Genomic DNA, 15,372 nt, shown 5'->3' on the forward strand with positions numbered 1-15,372 from the left:
AATTGCATAACCAAGATTCTTTGCTGTTTTAATTTAGTTAACGAGTTTTATTGTATCTTTAAATAGACAAAGCCTTGAGGAATAAAGTATAAAAGTACTTGAATGAAAATAAAACAAATCTATTAATGATCTAATCATTAAAATTTAAAAAAAATAACCAGAAAACTTTGTTTAATAGTTAATAATTAATTACTATTGTGCTTTTTTGTGTATGATTAAAAAGCTCAGATGTCATCAAATTAATAATAAAATATTACACGTATGTGTGGTATTTAAAATTAAACAATGATAATACGTCATAAAATTTCAAGTTCTTTTTTGCAATTATTGTAGGCTCTAAATAATTGAAATATGCATACATTTTGTCATACGGTAGAAATCCCGTATTTTGCCTTTTGTATGTCGTTTCATTTAAGTGAAATATATGTACAATAATTTTAAATTACGTTTGAATAAATCCAACCTCATTCAAAATTAAATATATTAAAGTTTTCAATTTTAATTTATTTTTCATCGTGCACGAGAACAGAGGTTCCCAGTTTACACTTGGATTATATTAAAAATTTCGCATGTTCATTTTTGATGTTTTTCTTTTTTCATTTGCAGACACGAATAATTCCAAAGACGGGACAGCAAGTAAGTCAAGAATTTTATAATGAATTTACGAATTAACATTTTTCTAACCTATTAAAGATTGGCGAATTAATACGTTAACCTAAATGAGCGATGTAAATAATTTGTATCCATTTTGGATTTGGCTACCTAATTTTAATTGGGGATTCGTGCAATAATTCCAGTCAATTTTGCAATTTTTCGTTTACAGCAAACGAATGAAGTTTTAATTATTTGTATTGGATAGCTTTCGTATCAATTATTGTTTTTATGATTATGAAAAATTCTCTTTTGAACATGTTTCTGCCTCAAATGTCCATGTTATATTAATATTGTTACTTTTTTTTAATTCAGAAAACCAGATTTTAATTTTATTTTGAAACAAAGTGTTACATTTATTATATTACTTTTAAAAATAAATATGTATTTTTGTACTATTGTATATAAAATTTAAAGACATACATATAATCCTGATCAAAATGTGAAATATTTTTACTATAAGTATTTTTCAAGGAAGGAATCATATCTGATCATATAGTATAATAAAACATATGTAATAAATTTTATCTTATAATATTTTGTGTAATAATTTATAAAATAATAAATTGGTTAGTTAAAAATTACAAAAATTAATGATCTCAAATAAAAATTAGTTATTACATTTTGATAATAAATGTCAAAATTGACATTGACTATACCAGTTTAAGTATATGAAAATAATGCTCAAAGTGTGAAATATTTTTACTATATGTATTTTTTGAGGAAAGACTCATATCTGATCACACATAATAAAATTATATCATATAGTATAATAAAATGCATGTAATAAATTTTTATCTTTTAATATTTTGTGTAATAATTTATAAAATGAAATAAAATATGGTGGATTAAACAATTACAAAAAAAATGGTTTTTATCAGTTGTTAGAATATAATAATAAGTGTCAGAATTGACATTATCTATGCCAATTTAAGTATAATCCTGTTTGAAGTGTGAAATATTTCTGATCAGATAGTATAATAAAATATACATATGTAATAAATGTTTATCTTATAATATTTTGTGTAATAATTTATAAAATAAAATAAAATATGGTGGATAAACAATTACAAAAAAAATGGTTTTTATCAGTTATTAGATTATAATAATAAGTGTCAGAATTGACATTATTTATGCCAATTTAAGTATAATCCTGTTCGAAGTGTGAAATACTATTACTATAAGTATTTTTCGAGGAAGGAATCATTTTTGATCACATAGTATAATACAACATACATATGTAATAAATGTTTATCTTATAATATTTTGTGTAATAATTTATAAAATGAAATAAAATATGGTGGATTAAACAATTACAAAAATAATAATAGTATAATAAAACATATATGTAATAAATTTTATCTTATAATATTTTGCGTAATAATTTATAAAATAAGATAAAATATGGTTGGTTAAAAAATTAAAAAAATTAATGAGTTTTATTAGTTATTACATTTTGATAATAAATATCAGAATTGACATTGTATATGCCAACTTAAGTATAATCCTGTTCAAAGTTTGAAATATTTTTACTATAAGTATTTTTCAAGAGACGAATTATAATAATAATATTTATCTTATAATATTTTGTGCAATAATTTATGAAATTAAATAAAATATGGTGAGTTAAACAATTAGAAAAATGGTTTTTATTAGTTACCACATTATTGAATTGAAGTTGTCTATGCCAATTTAAGAATAATCAAATTGTGAAATAAGTATTTTTCAAGGAAGGAATTATTCCTGGTCACATAGTATATATATTTTAAACGTGCAGTCCAGATTAAATGCAGGAGACAAACATTTATGCAAAATAATGAGTACATGCGAACAGTGCACAACTTAATCTTGAAATTTTATGCGATTAGATAAAACTTTTAATGGCTCGAGTTTGTGCGAATATCATAATTATATAATTTCAAAGTGCCCCAGCCCCGATTAAAGCCGTACGTTTAAAAATAAACTCCAACACACAACCCCAATACGCTTTCGGCGTATTAGATATTAGAGGGCCATTATTAAAAATAAGGAATTTCGTGGATGACCAAAATTGTTTTTTGGATAAGATGATACGTCTAAGTGGACATCTTAGCTTGGAATAAGGGTTGGGTAGCTTATACTCGGTTACAGATAATAGAAATTCCAACAGAACGCTTCCTTATCTGTCTTTGTCTGACCCATAACCCTTATGTTTGTTAATACTCCCTCTTGTACAAGTGCACACTTCATTAAATTATAGTCTACCAAGTCTATTAGCTGCGGCAAATGGTTGATTTGAATGCGCCCCGTCATTCTTTCGTTGCGATCTCCGATTTGTTTTGTGCCTCGGCGTTTTGCAATTTAATTTTTTGCGACGCCGAATTCGGCGGCCTTTATATCATCACAATTACCAGGGTGTGTAATCCGGCAGGTAGTTGAAATAATCAAGAACACACTTGTAAATAAATTAACAATGTAATTGCCTATAAATAGGCAATGGTTTCGCATCATTCGGCATTTACTTTTGATAGCAGCGGCATTATTAAACCACAATAAAGCAAGCACAATTAGCACTGTATAAAGCCATCCCAGTTTTTGAATGTAGACACAATCGATCGTCTCTGAACGTAGTCGATCTGCGACTATTTCATTATAATTTAGTTCTTGTTCATATTCATCCGTAGTTGCTTTTGGTCTCCGGATACGGGAGCGGCTTATTTTAAAATTCCAAATCCCCCGCTTCAAATTCTATATATCACGTAAATCTGCTTTCGATTTTTATCTCTGTTCTTATTCGGTGCCCTAATTGTATTAGTCCATTTTTGTTGCCTTTGAGTTCGACTGTTGCTTACATTTAATATCTATGTAAATTATTCTTTCTTCCTTCTTTTTTGAATAGCTTATACGATTTTTTTAAATTAATTTTTTATCCAAGTAAGTTCATTAAGACTAATAAAAGGCATTTAATTTCTTTTAAATTATGTGTGTAATAATTTATAAAATGAAATAAAATATGGTGGATTAAACAATTACAAAAATAAATGATTTTTATCAGTTATTAGATTATAATAATAAGTGTCAGAATTGACATTATCTATGCCAATTTAAGTATAATCCTGTTAGAAGTGTGAAATATTTTTACTATAAGTATTTTTCGAAGAAGGAATCATTTCTGAACTCATAGTATAGTAAAGCATACATATGTAATAAATGTTTATCTTATAATATTTTGTGTAATAATTAATAAAATGTAATGAAATATGGTGGATTAAACAATTACAAAAATAAATGATTTTTATCAGTTATTAGATTGTAATAATGTGTCAGAATTGACATTGTCTATGCCAATTTAAGTATAATCCTGTTCGAAGTGTGAAATATTTTTACAATAAATATTTTTCGAAGAAGGAATCATTTCTGATCACATAGTATAATAAAACATACATATGTAATAAATGTTTATCTTATAATATTTTGTGTAATAATAAAATGAAATCAAATATGGTGGATTAAACGATTATAAAAATAAATGGTTTTTATCAGTTATTAGATTATAATAATAAGTGTCAGAATTGACATTATTTGTGACAATTTAAGTATAATCTTGTTCGAAGTGTGAAATTTTATTACTATAAGTATTTTTCGAGGAAGGAATCATTTGTGATTACATGTGTGAAAAATTTCTAGAATAAGTATTTTTCGAGAAAAAAATCATTTCTGAACTCATACTATAGTAAAGCATACATATGTAATAAATGTTTATCTTATAATATTTTGTGTAATAATTTATAAAATAAAATAAAATATGGTGGATAAACAATTACAAAAAAAATAATTTTTATCATTTATTAGATTATAATAATAAGTGTCAGAATTGACATTGTCTATGCCAATTTAAGTATAATCCTGTTCGAACTGTGAAATATTTTTACTATAAGTATTTTTAGAGGAAGGAATCATTTCTGATCACATAGTATAATAAAACATACATATGTAATAAATATTTATCTTATAATATTTTGTGTAATAATTTATAAAATGAAATAAAATATGGTGGATTAACCAATTACAAAAAAAAAAATAGTATTTATCAGTTATTAGATTATAATAATAAGTGTCAGAATTGACATTGTCTATGCCATTTAAGTATAATCTTTTTAGAAGTGTGAAAAATTTTGCTATAAGTATTTTTCGAAGAAGGAATCATTTCTGACAACATTGTATAATAAAACATACATATCTAATAAATGTTTATCTTATAATATATTGTGTAATAATTTATAAAATGAAATGAAATGAAATATGGTGGATTAATTACAAAAATAAATAGATTTTATTAATTAAGATTTTCTTGTGCAATGTTTGTCCCCTGCATTTAATCCAGACTGCACGTTTAAAATATATATGTATATACTAAGGTTACGGAATATTTGATGAAACGTAATTTATGTGCTTTGTGTTATATAATAAGCCTTCCTGTGAGTTGTACAAAGAATTCTATGCAGACTCAAATTGAAAGGACTTTTGTAGTTGTATGTTACGGAATCAAATTTATTTATATTTTATGATGGTTCCATTGAACGCAAGTAAATTAATAAGCCCGTTGTTTGTTTTTTGTTCTTCGTCTTTTTTCCGGCACATTGTTATCGAACGAAATTGCACTGTTACACGTAAAAAGTTCCACGCCAAATAAGTATCGATGAAAAATTGCGGTGCAAAGTTTATACATCTTGAAAATAAAATTCCTCCACCTCCTCCACGTCCGCGAATTTGTTCAGTTTTATTTCCTCGTTTAAGTTGAGGGCTTAAGTATTTAATCGTAAACAGGGAAATCGTGCTTACGGGATGCTGAAAACTGATTTTGATGCGAAACTTTCGGCGAACCGTTTATTCATTATAACCCAAGATATTGATCCTTCTTAGGTACATAATTAAAAACGTTCGAACTTAACAACTTCAATAAATGCCAAGGGAGTGAATAAACTTTCGAATGAACATCCACCGAATTAACGACAATAAGTTTATTATTTCGACGATATTCGCCTATAAAGTGCTATTTGGGGAAAACGCTGTGAGTTTTAAAATATTGGTGGATGCACCGCAATCTCAGGATCACATTTATAAAAATGGTGAATGCGCAACAATTTTATTTTCTGGTGTATGTGGGGTCTCGAATTAATTGGTTTTGACTGTATCTGTTTGTGTTGTGTTGTGTTCTGATTACTTGGAATAAAACTTTATTTTAATATCTTTGACTCTTACTTACATACAGTTATGGCCAGATAATTAGAACACATTACTATTTAATGTTAATTTGGAACTTTATACCTTAAATAAAATCAATGAACACATTTGTTTACATTTAAAATAATTACACTAGTTTTTCTACTTTTGCTCTTAAACCAAAATAATTTCTACTAATTTAAATCTTGAATAAAATAAATGCTGCTCATAGAAAAAGCACACATTTAAAAAATATTTATTTATTAAATAATGTATACATATTTAAAAAAAGTTAATATTTACCTTTAAATTCTACGACTCTTCAATAGCCAAAATTCATCTAAATTTGATGGTTTTTGGTGATTTCATGTCATTCCATAAGTTTTCAATTGGATTTAGATTCGGACTTTGTGCTGGCCAATTGAGAACCTCAATATGGCTATTTTTTAACCAATTTTGAACAACTTTAAACCCATGTTTCGGTTCATTATTATGCATAAAAATCCATGTAACAGGTAAATTAGACCTTGATTTTTCATGTTAATTATTATTTCTATTTTTTCTGGACTACAATATTTCTGCCTTTCCACTGAAATTGAGTTATTTTATAAAATAATAGAATCCCACGAAGAATAAATTCTTTCTATTCAGAGTATTGTTAAATAGTGGTACCAAACGTAAATATATTTGAATGTGCCATTTCTTTGTCCAACCAAATCAGACTAACATGTACATTTAAGGCAATATCTCCGTCGTTTTTAAGGTGTGTATCAAAAAGGTCAATAAAACGTATAGAATATTGAAATATGTTTCATATACTTACTGGACGAATTTTGAATTAAATTAATATCCTATAAAATAACACTGTATATTTTAGTTTTACCGTTTGTCAAGAATAATAAATAAACAGTTATTATTACACTTTTTGGAAATCTGCTTAACATCCAGGTCAGTGATACGCAGTAGGTCTGTGTACACGTTAATCAAACAAAAATATAGCACGTTTTCATTAATAAATAATGATGTGTACTTTGAATAAATTGAATGATCATTAGCTCCAGCATTTGCATATTAAATAGTACTAGTTAACTAGTTAATACGTTACAAAGCGAGTAAAGCGGACTTGTAAAATGACGGTCTCATATAGGTGCAAATGAATATGATAATTTAATCATTTTTGATTCATGACCGGGCAAACGCGGAATACGTAATCCCATCAATTCGTCGTCAAGTTTTGATTCATCAGTTTGCGTTGTTTTAAGCCACAGGTTACACTGTACTTCAGTTTTAAGGCAAGTTTGACTGAAGTGTAAGCTAGAAGTTAACTAATCTCAGGAAACTATTAATAGAAATTTGGTTTGAAACAGGAATTGTACCGGGCTTAACCTGGCTTGACATTTAAATGAGTCTATTCATTTGTAATACCGCTGAATTATTTTAATCACCAATCGGTTCGTTATAGTTTAATTCCCGTTCGTTCGATCACAATTCTCATGTTGTATGTATTTTTTTGTTCTGTTTTTGGTTCTATAAAGTAATTTAACTGCCAACATTTGTAACGCACTGTGTTGAAATGCTGCAGTGAACTGTGGCAAGATTTTTATGAATTTTATGGGATAAATGCAGGACAATGAATAACTTAGGTACACACAAAGATAATATATTTCAGTGTGAAGTTGTTGTTTCGTGTATCACCACGAGTTACCGAACACATATTTGTTTTAATTTTTATTCTTAACGTAACAGGATGTTGGAAATAAATTGCTGCACTGCTTTAGTGGCGAGAACTTTGAAAGATTTATACGCAACTTTCCCAAATAACTTGCATAAAATTAAATATTGATTAAAATGGCTGTTGTAACCACAGAATTTCTCTACTTATTTTTCATTTACTCACCGGAATATTCTATTACCTGCGAATAGATTTTTTCCTTTAATTTATTACAAAAGGAAAGACGAGTAATTAAAAGCATATCCTTTATTCAGGACAACAGCGTTAGCATCTTAGTTAACATTATTTTTCATAGAAGTTTTGCTTTTGTTTAAAATCCCCTGTTTCAAAATAATATGGTAGAGCTACAAAAATTGTGTTAAGTCCTTCAGCGATGGGCAATTTTTATAGATTTGACTTCTTACTTTGAAAATTATTGAAATGAATTTCGTATTCATCGAATAGATTTTCTCTTGCACTTTGAAAATTATTAAAATTAGCAGAATTTGATAAAGTATTCATCGAATTACTAACAAAATTATTCAAGAATTCTTAATTTTTAAATAAAAAATCTTATATCAAATGATGTAAACATATTTTTTATAAAAAAAAACTTATTAATTAGTAATTTTAATAAATTTGTCCTTTGTATTTTGAAAATTATTAAAATTAGCAGAATTTCATAAAAAGTACTTTGAATTACTAAGAAAATTATTCAAGAATTCTTAATTATTAAATTGAAAATCTTATATCAAATAATTTAAACATATTTTTTTATAAAAGAACTAATTAATTAATAATTTTAATAGATTTGTCTTTTGTACTTTGAAAATTATTAAAATTAGCAGAATTTGATAAAGTATTCATCGAATTACTAATAAAATTATTCAAGAATTCCTAATTTTTATAAAAAAAACTTACTAATTAGTAATTTTAATAAATTTGTCCTTTGTATTTTGAAAATTATTAAAGTTAGCAGAATTTCATAAAAAATACTTTGAATTACTAACAAAATTATTCAAGAATTTTTAATTATTAAATTGAAAATTTTATATCAAATAATTTAAACATATTTTTTATAAAAGAATTAATTAATAATTTTAATAGTCTTTTGTACTTTGAAAATTATTAAAATTAGCAGAATTTAACAAGTATTTATCGAATTACTAACAAGATTATTCAATAATTCTTACTTTTTGAATTCAAAATCTTATATCAAATAATTTAAACATATTTTTTTATAAAAGAACTAATTAATCAATAATTTTAATAGATTTTCTCTTGTACTTTGAAAATTATAAAAATTAGCAAAACTTGATAAAGTATTCATCGTACTATTAGCAAAATTATTCAACAATTCTTAATTTTTAAATTCAAAATCTTATATAAAATAATTTAAACATATTCATCGAATTACTCACATAATTATTCAAGAATTTTTAATTTTTATGTCACAAATATGTTAATTATCGAAATTCTAATAAAAGTATTGACAATTTCTTATATTTTAAACTTATACCAAATAATATGAACATATTTTTGTATAAAAAACAATAAAATACAAACTCGTCAACAAATAATTTTAATAATTATACTTCGACAGTTATTAAATTTTCTAAAATTTCTCAAAGTATTTATCGAACTTCTAATGAAATTATTCATAAATTTTTAATTTATCAAGTAATTTAACTATAACATTTTATAAAATTACATATACACTTTAAAATAAATTAGCTTATAAAGCTATTTAATATAAGATTCAGAATGAATAAATATTAGGAGTTTATAAATCTTTTGTGAAATTTTGTTAAATTTGGTAACTCTCACTGTTTAATTTACAGGTGCTGTGCCCATTTTCGCTATATATAGTCAAATGGTTTTCGTGGTGAAATTTATGTACCTCACATTAATAGATAATTGCGAGTTTACAGAAATTGGCCTGTTTATATGTTTATACATCATACACGACATTTAATTAAACAATATCGACGTAGTAAATGGAGTTTGTGAGACAGGCACGCAATCCCGCATTTTGATTTGCAAATTCAATCTGCGGCAATATTTACTTAAAGTGTCTGTTATAAGATGTGGCGAGGGTATGCTAAAGGTAATTAATCTATATCCCCCTATCAGCTTTGGATAGTTTCTGTAGCTTCAAAATCAGATACACCATTAGGATGGACCGAGGATAGACTGTGCCGTGAACTTCTGATTTAATGAGGGTTGGCCAATTATTGACATATTGACAAAATTGTTGATAAGTCAATTCAATTGCGAACTGGATATTTACTATAAATTGTTTCGATGTGCTGTTGCTAAGTTTTAATTGCCTTTAGTAACGCCACTACTGCTGCTTAACAAACAACCCCAAACAATCGATAGTTTCACTAATCGTAACATTAAACATCGATTCAATATTAAAAACTAATTTAACATGTAAAACAACGTTATTGCACTGAATGAAACAAACAAACAATTTCAAATTAAGCTGCAAACATTTTCAACTCCGCAGAGAAAAATGAATTAATAAAATATTGTTTTGATTATAAAATAAAACTATAAGTTTATTCATGATTTTAGTTATTTCAAAGTATCAACTTACTACAGTAATGAATAAACGTCCTGAAAAGTTCTAATTGGAAGTCACTTCGCAACATACTAAAAGTACGATTTAATATCACTAATATTTAAAGTTTATGGAATAGGGTATTTTAAGTAATTCCATTTGAATTTAATTCTAACTTCAGCTTTATTTTCATATCAGGGGGATTTCAAACAAAAGCAAAACTTCTATGAAAAATAATGTTTTCTGAGATGGCAACGCTCCTGTTCTGTATAAACGATATGCTTTTAATAACTCGTCCTTTCTGTTGTGATATATTAAAGGAAAAAATGTGTTCGCAGGTAAAGTTAAGTGAAAAATAAATAGAGACATTCTTCGGGTACAAGAGCAATTTTAATCAATATTTAATTTTGTGCAAGTTATTTGGGAAAGTTGGGCATAAATCGTTCCAAGTTTTCGCGACTAAAGCAATGCAGCAATTTATTCCCAACATCCTGTTATGTGAAGAATAAAAATTAATATAAATGTGTGTGGCAACTTTTGGTGATACATACGTACACTAAAATATTTTATCTTTGAATATGAGCTATTCATGGTTCTGTATTTATTCCATATAATTCTTGAAAACTATTTAAATAAGCGTCTCAAAAGAGTGTTTTATTAAATTCAACAAAATTTTCCAAAATGTAGAAATTCTAATTATTCAAAAATTGTGTATTTTTTAAATCTTATATTAAATAAATAATTCTACTAATAAAATAAAAATTGGGTTTAATACAACTGCACAAATAACTAATTAATAATATTTTCAGCCAATTTACAAAAATGGTGGATGCGCCACATTGAATTTAATTAATCAATTACACTGTTATAATTTTTATAAAAATTTTTTAGATTTTGTAGACAGATACTTCATCTTTTAGTTTTTTTATTTTGTAACTAAATACTGAAATCTGAAACTGAGAATTTAAATTTGTGGTTTGACATTTATTTTTTTGACTAAAAATTTTTTTTTACGGTAAACGATTATTTGAAAAAATGGTGGATGCTTCAGTGTCACCAAGGTCAAGTTGCCACCACCAATAAATTCATAAAAACGACAGATATTGTACCAATTTGCATAGAGCCGGATGGAATATTAATCCCAGGGCGCATCGTCAATTGTCGAACCGAATGAGCGGCGCAATATTTAAAAAAAAAAAACAATTCCCCCGGCCTGTCTTACATACGTATATATAGTGTATAAAATATATACACTGATATGTATACCGTACGAAAAATGCTCTTCGTGTCTGGATGTTGTAAGAGATGGATGCACGACAAAGAGAGAAAAGTTTTGCCCGGTAGTAAGAATCCCTACTCTCAGAGACAATGCGCCGTGCTGGTGCGCGCCGGCGCACAATGTAAATTTATCTTTGCGAATGCATTTAGTAACTCTCCGTATGCGTAGGTATGTAGTTCGAATTCTTCGGATGCTCCATTTAAATTCCGTAACTTTGTATAATTTTCAATCTGTAAAATGAAATATTTTTTGAGGGTATATCAAAAACAAAAATAAGTATTCTGAAAATAAACTACTTTTTTCAAAATAAAAATGTATCCCAAAAATTAAATAAAATATACTAAAAACAACGTCTGCGGAGACGAACCGCATGCTAAACGCAGCAAAACCAAATGATCCCCTCCAGTCAGTTCGGCCCGCCCACATAATTGCATGTATATCTTTCCTTTTTGTTTACAAAGGGGTATTGATGTTCCGTCTCAATATGCGAGTAGACACGCTCATCATTTTTGATACGGTATATCATGATACTATAGTGTATAGTACGTAAAACAATAGCAACAAAAGGGGGGGGACATTTTCACATGATACGTGTCACCATAGTGAGTGCTGGGTCGGTTTTACGAAGTTTAGAGAGACCCCCCTCCACCACCCGTGCATTGAGGGGATGCATGAGACTACAGCGCCAGTGTATCGCGGACCACCCTGACGCGGGGACGTGCCGTTCTCCGTCTGTCGTGATCGCAGCAACCACGTGTATCGTCGCCACGAACTGTTTTTAATTCCCGGTTTCGTCAATTAATTTTTTTTTCTCAATTTTCCGTTCATGTTCATTGGGTAATATGGATTTTTTGAGCTGTGTCAAGGAGGTATGTGGTGCCTGAAACACACACACACACACACAGACTGACACCTACATGTACCCACACGTTATTTGATGTGACCGAAAATAAAATTAAATATAATTTCAACCACCACGTATTTATTTATTTTTGGGACACGTATAAAAAAATTAAAAGGGGGGCAAAAATAAAATTTAGAAAAAAATGTGTATAAATTTTTATTATATATAAATATACAATAATTTATTATTAATTTAATAGCCAAAGATTAGCTGAACACACACAAGAAAGTTGCCAGGTGGAAAAATAAAATAAGTAATAAAACTCACCCCCTGTCACATGGATAGTAAAAAATCGGCCGTGAAGGGAATTTATTCGGTTGCAGTTGAAATATATCATTAATAAATCCAAGAAACGGGATATTTCAATGGTAATTCCTTTAAATCAACAATCGATGTTTTCCGACGTTGCGACAGAAAGTTAAACGGAAGTACCGAAAGCACCCGGCACTCAACCAAAGAAAAGTGGAACCGTATTACGGTCTATTGATGTTTGCCCCAAATGCTAATTAAATTTAGACGAACAAAAAACACTTAATGTCATGGAAATTTTAAATGACACATGTTTTAAGTGTTCACATTATTAGGGGTGGTAACATACATTATAATCATGACATGAACATTTTATGAATGCCACTTTAATTAACCGCACTAATTAATTAAAAATAAGTTTTTTCGTGTGACAATGATTTTTTTCCCGTATTAAATCCCCCGACGTGTAACGCGGGTAGTTTGTCGGAGAATTTTGTCTGACCATAATTTTATAAAAACACGGGGGTGGTATCAGAGTGTGTTGTCATTTTAGGGGGAAACTTTTTGATATTAAAAGTACTCCATTGATTTTAAATGGAAATGGGATAACTTCAAGACAGTTTATGATAATTTTATGAAAACATTTTCTTTTTAATTTTACATAAAAATTTTGAAGCATACTTGATACGGAATTTTATAACGTAAACAGCAGTTTTAAAAATTTTATTTTTTATTTAAGAGTCTTTTAAATATTTAATGTCGAAATATGTATTTCCATTTTTAATTTCAAAAGTTTTGAATTTTCAGAATTTCAGAAGCCTTTAATGCATTCTAAATTTAAACATAAATATTTTTTTCCATTTTAAACTTGTTAAAAAATACTTTTCCAATATTAAGAAATAAAAAAATTTAAAACTCTACTGTAGTTAAATTAATTTATTAATAAATATTTAAGAATATTTTTTACTGTTTAATTTAAGCATATAAAACTTGTGAAAGACTTTCAAGACTAAAGAAAATATATATTTTAATGTTTTTAAATATTTTTTCTTAATGATCAAGCAAATTTAAATTATAAATTTAACAACTTTAGTTATATTTATTTATAATAAATAATATTTTGAACTTCTCTTTTCTTCTCTTTAGTTTTATCTCTTATAAAATATAATTAATAATAATAATAATATATATATATATATATATATATATATATATATATATATATACAATATATTTAATTTAAAAGCTTCATAAACTTCTAAATATAAATTTAAATATTTAAAACAATTAATTTTATTTTTTCTAATATTAAATTATGTACAATAGAATAAATATAATTACAACTATATATTTATTATTTTAATTATTAGAATATGAATACATTTTGAATAATTTGTCAATTTCTCATAAATTATAGATTTATGCATTTATTAAACAAGTCTTAAAATGTACATAAAAATTAATGAGAGCTTTAAAGTTGTCATATACATATGATTTATAAATTCAAAGCTTCATAAACCTTTCAAATATAAATTTAAATAAACAAAACTGATATGTCACAAAATAATATACGTTATAAATATTTGTTTTAAAAGAAGTAAATATTAAATTTTATTTTAAAAAATCTATGATTAAAAAAAAATATTTAAATTAATGTTTAAGAGTATTTTTTGAACATGTAAAACTTTTATTAAATAAAATATTTATTGTAATGTTTTTAAGTATTTTTCATAATAAACAAACATTTTTAAAATAAAAACTACTTTAAATAATAAATTTAATAACTTTGATGGTATATATTTATATTAAATAATATTTTTATTACAAATATTTTCTTTTTAGTTTTTAAAAAATTCTCATTAACAACTGATGATAATAATTTTATTATAAATAATGTTAAGAACCTTGTTACTTTTTAATTTTTTAATGTTTTTACATTAGCTTATTATAACTATTTTTTTAAGATTTTATGTATATTTTTTCTAATATTCAAGCAATCTTAAAATTAAAATTATTTTAAATCCTAATTTCTATAATTTGTATAATAAATAACATTTCTAGATTATTTTTTAATATTTTTTAAAATTTTTATATAATTACAATTATACAGTGAGATTCAAAAGTTATCAGAGTTACTACTTGACTGTATATCTATTATTTTATTTGTTTATTACTTTTTAAATGGATTGTCATTTTCCCATAAATTTTAGCACTTCTAATGTCTTAAAATACTGTTATTTCTTTAATTAATTTTTAAGAAAATAGAATTTAAACACCTTGAAAACATAAAATAGAAACAAGATTTACTGGAAAGTTTAAAAATAATACGTAATTAATTTTTTTTAATGTGATAAATGGTGTTTAAACGAGCAAAAAATGTGGGTGTTCTCGAAATCAGAAACAGCAACAAAAAAAGCCTTTACCCAATTACATCCTTTCACCCTTCAAATCTTACTATTCCAATCAAGCGATAAAAAGAAATCGTCGAGCGGTGCAGAAAAAAAAAACGAAATGTCGTCCAAAGTTCAAACGTTAAAACACAATTATTCCCTTATTCGACAATTTATTTAAAAACTTTTTTAAAAACTGTATCTCACGAGTGACTAATTCGTTAAATTTTAATTTATTCGGTTAGTATTTTTTTTATTTTATTCGGGCCATAAACACGACTACTTTCCCGGGGAGACACACACACACACACACGATTCTTTATTATTTATTTATGTCCACTTTGGGCTGGTTAAGGGATTAAGGATGTAAGTCGAAATAAAAAGTCGTTTTTAACATACAGCACATCTTGCATTATGTGC

General features: G+C 26.2%; 2 protein-coding genes across 2 annotated transcripts in view; one reads left to right on the forward strand and one right to left on the reverse strand.

Moving 5' to 3' along the window:
• LOC109608367 (uncharacterized) overlaps positions 1–15,372 on the reverse strand; it is a 315,358-nt gene that overhangs the window by 111,312 nt on the left and 188,674 nt on the right. The window lies entirely within an intron of this gene.
• Positions 1–15,372, forward strand: part of LOC109608374 (agrin-like) — a 327,266-nt gene that overhangs the window by 93,864 nt on the left and 218,030 nt on the right. Inside the window, exon 4 of the mRNA XM_049962316.1 lies at positions 607–636. Coding sequence (XP_049818273.1) covers positions 607–636 — 30 coding nt within the window. The remainder of the gene's footprint in view (positions 1–606; positions 637–15,372) is intronic.

Source organism: Aethina tumida, chromosome 1, assembly GCF_024364675.1.
Source record: "Aethina tumida isolate Nest 87 chromosome 1, icAetTumi1.1, whole genome shotgun sequence".
In the NCBI taxonomy this organism is placed as follows: domain Eukaryota; kingdom Metazoa; phylum Arthropoda; class Insecta; order Coleoptera; family Nitidulidae; genus Aethina; species Aethina tumida.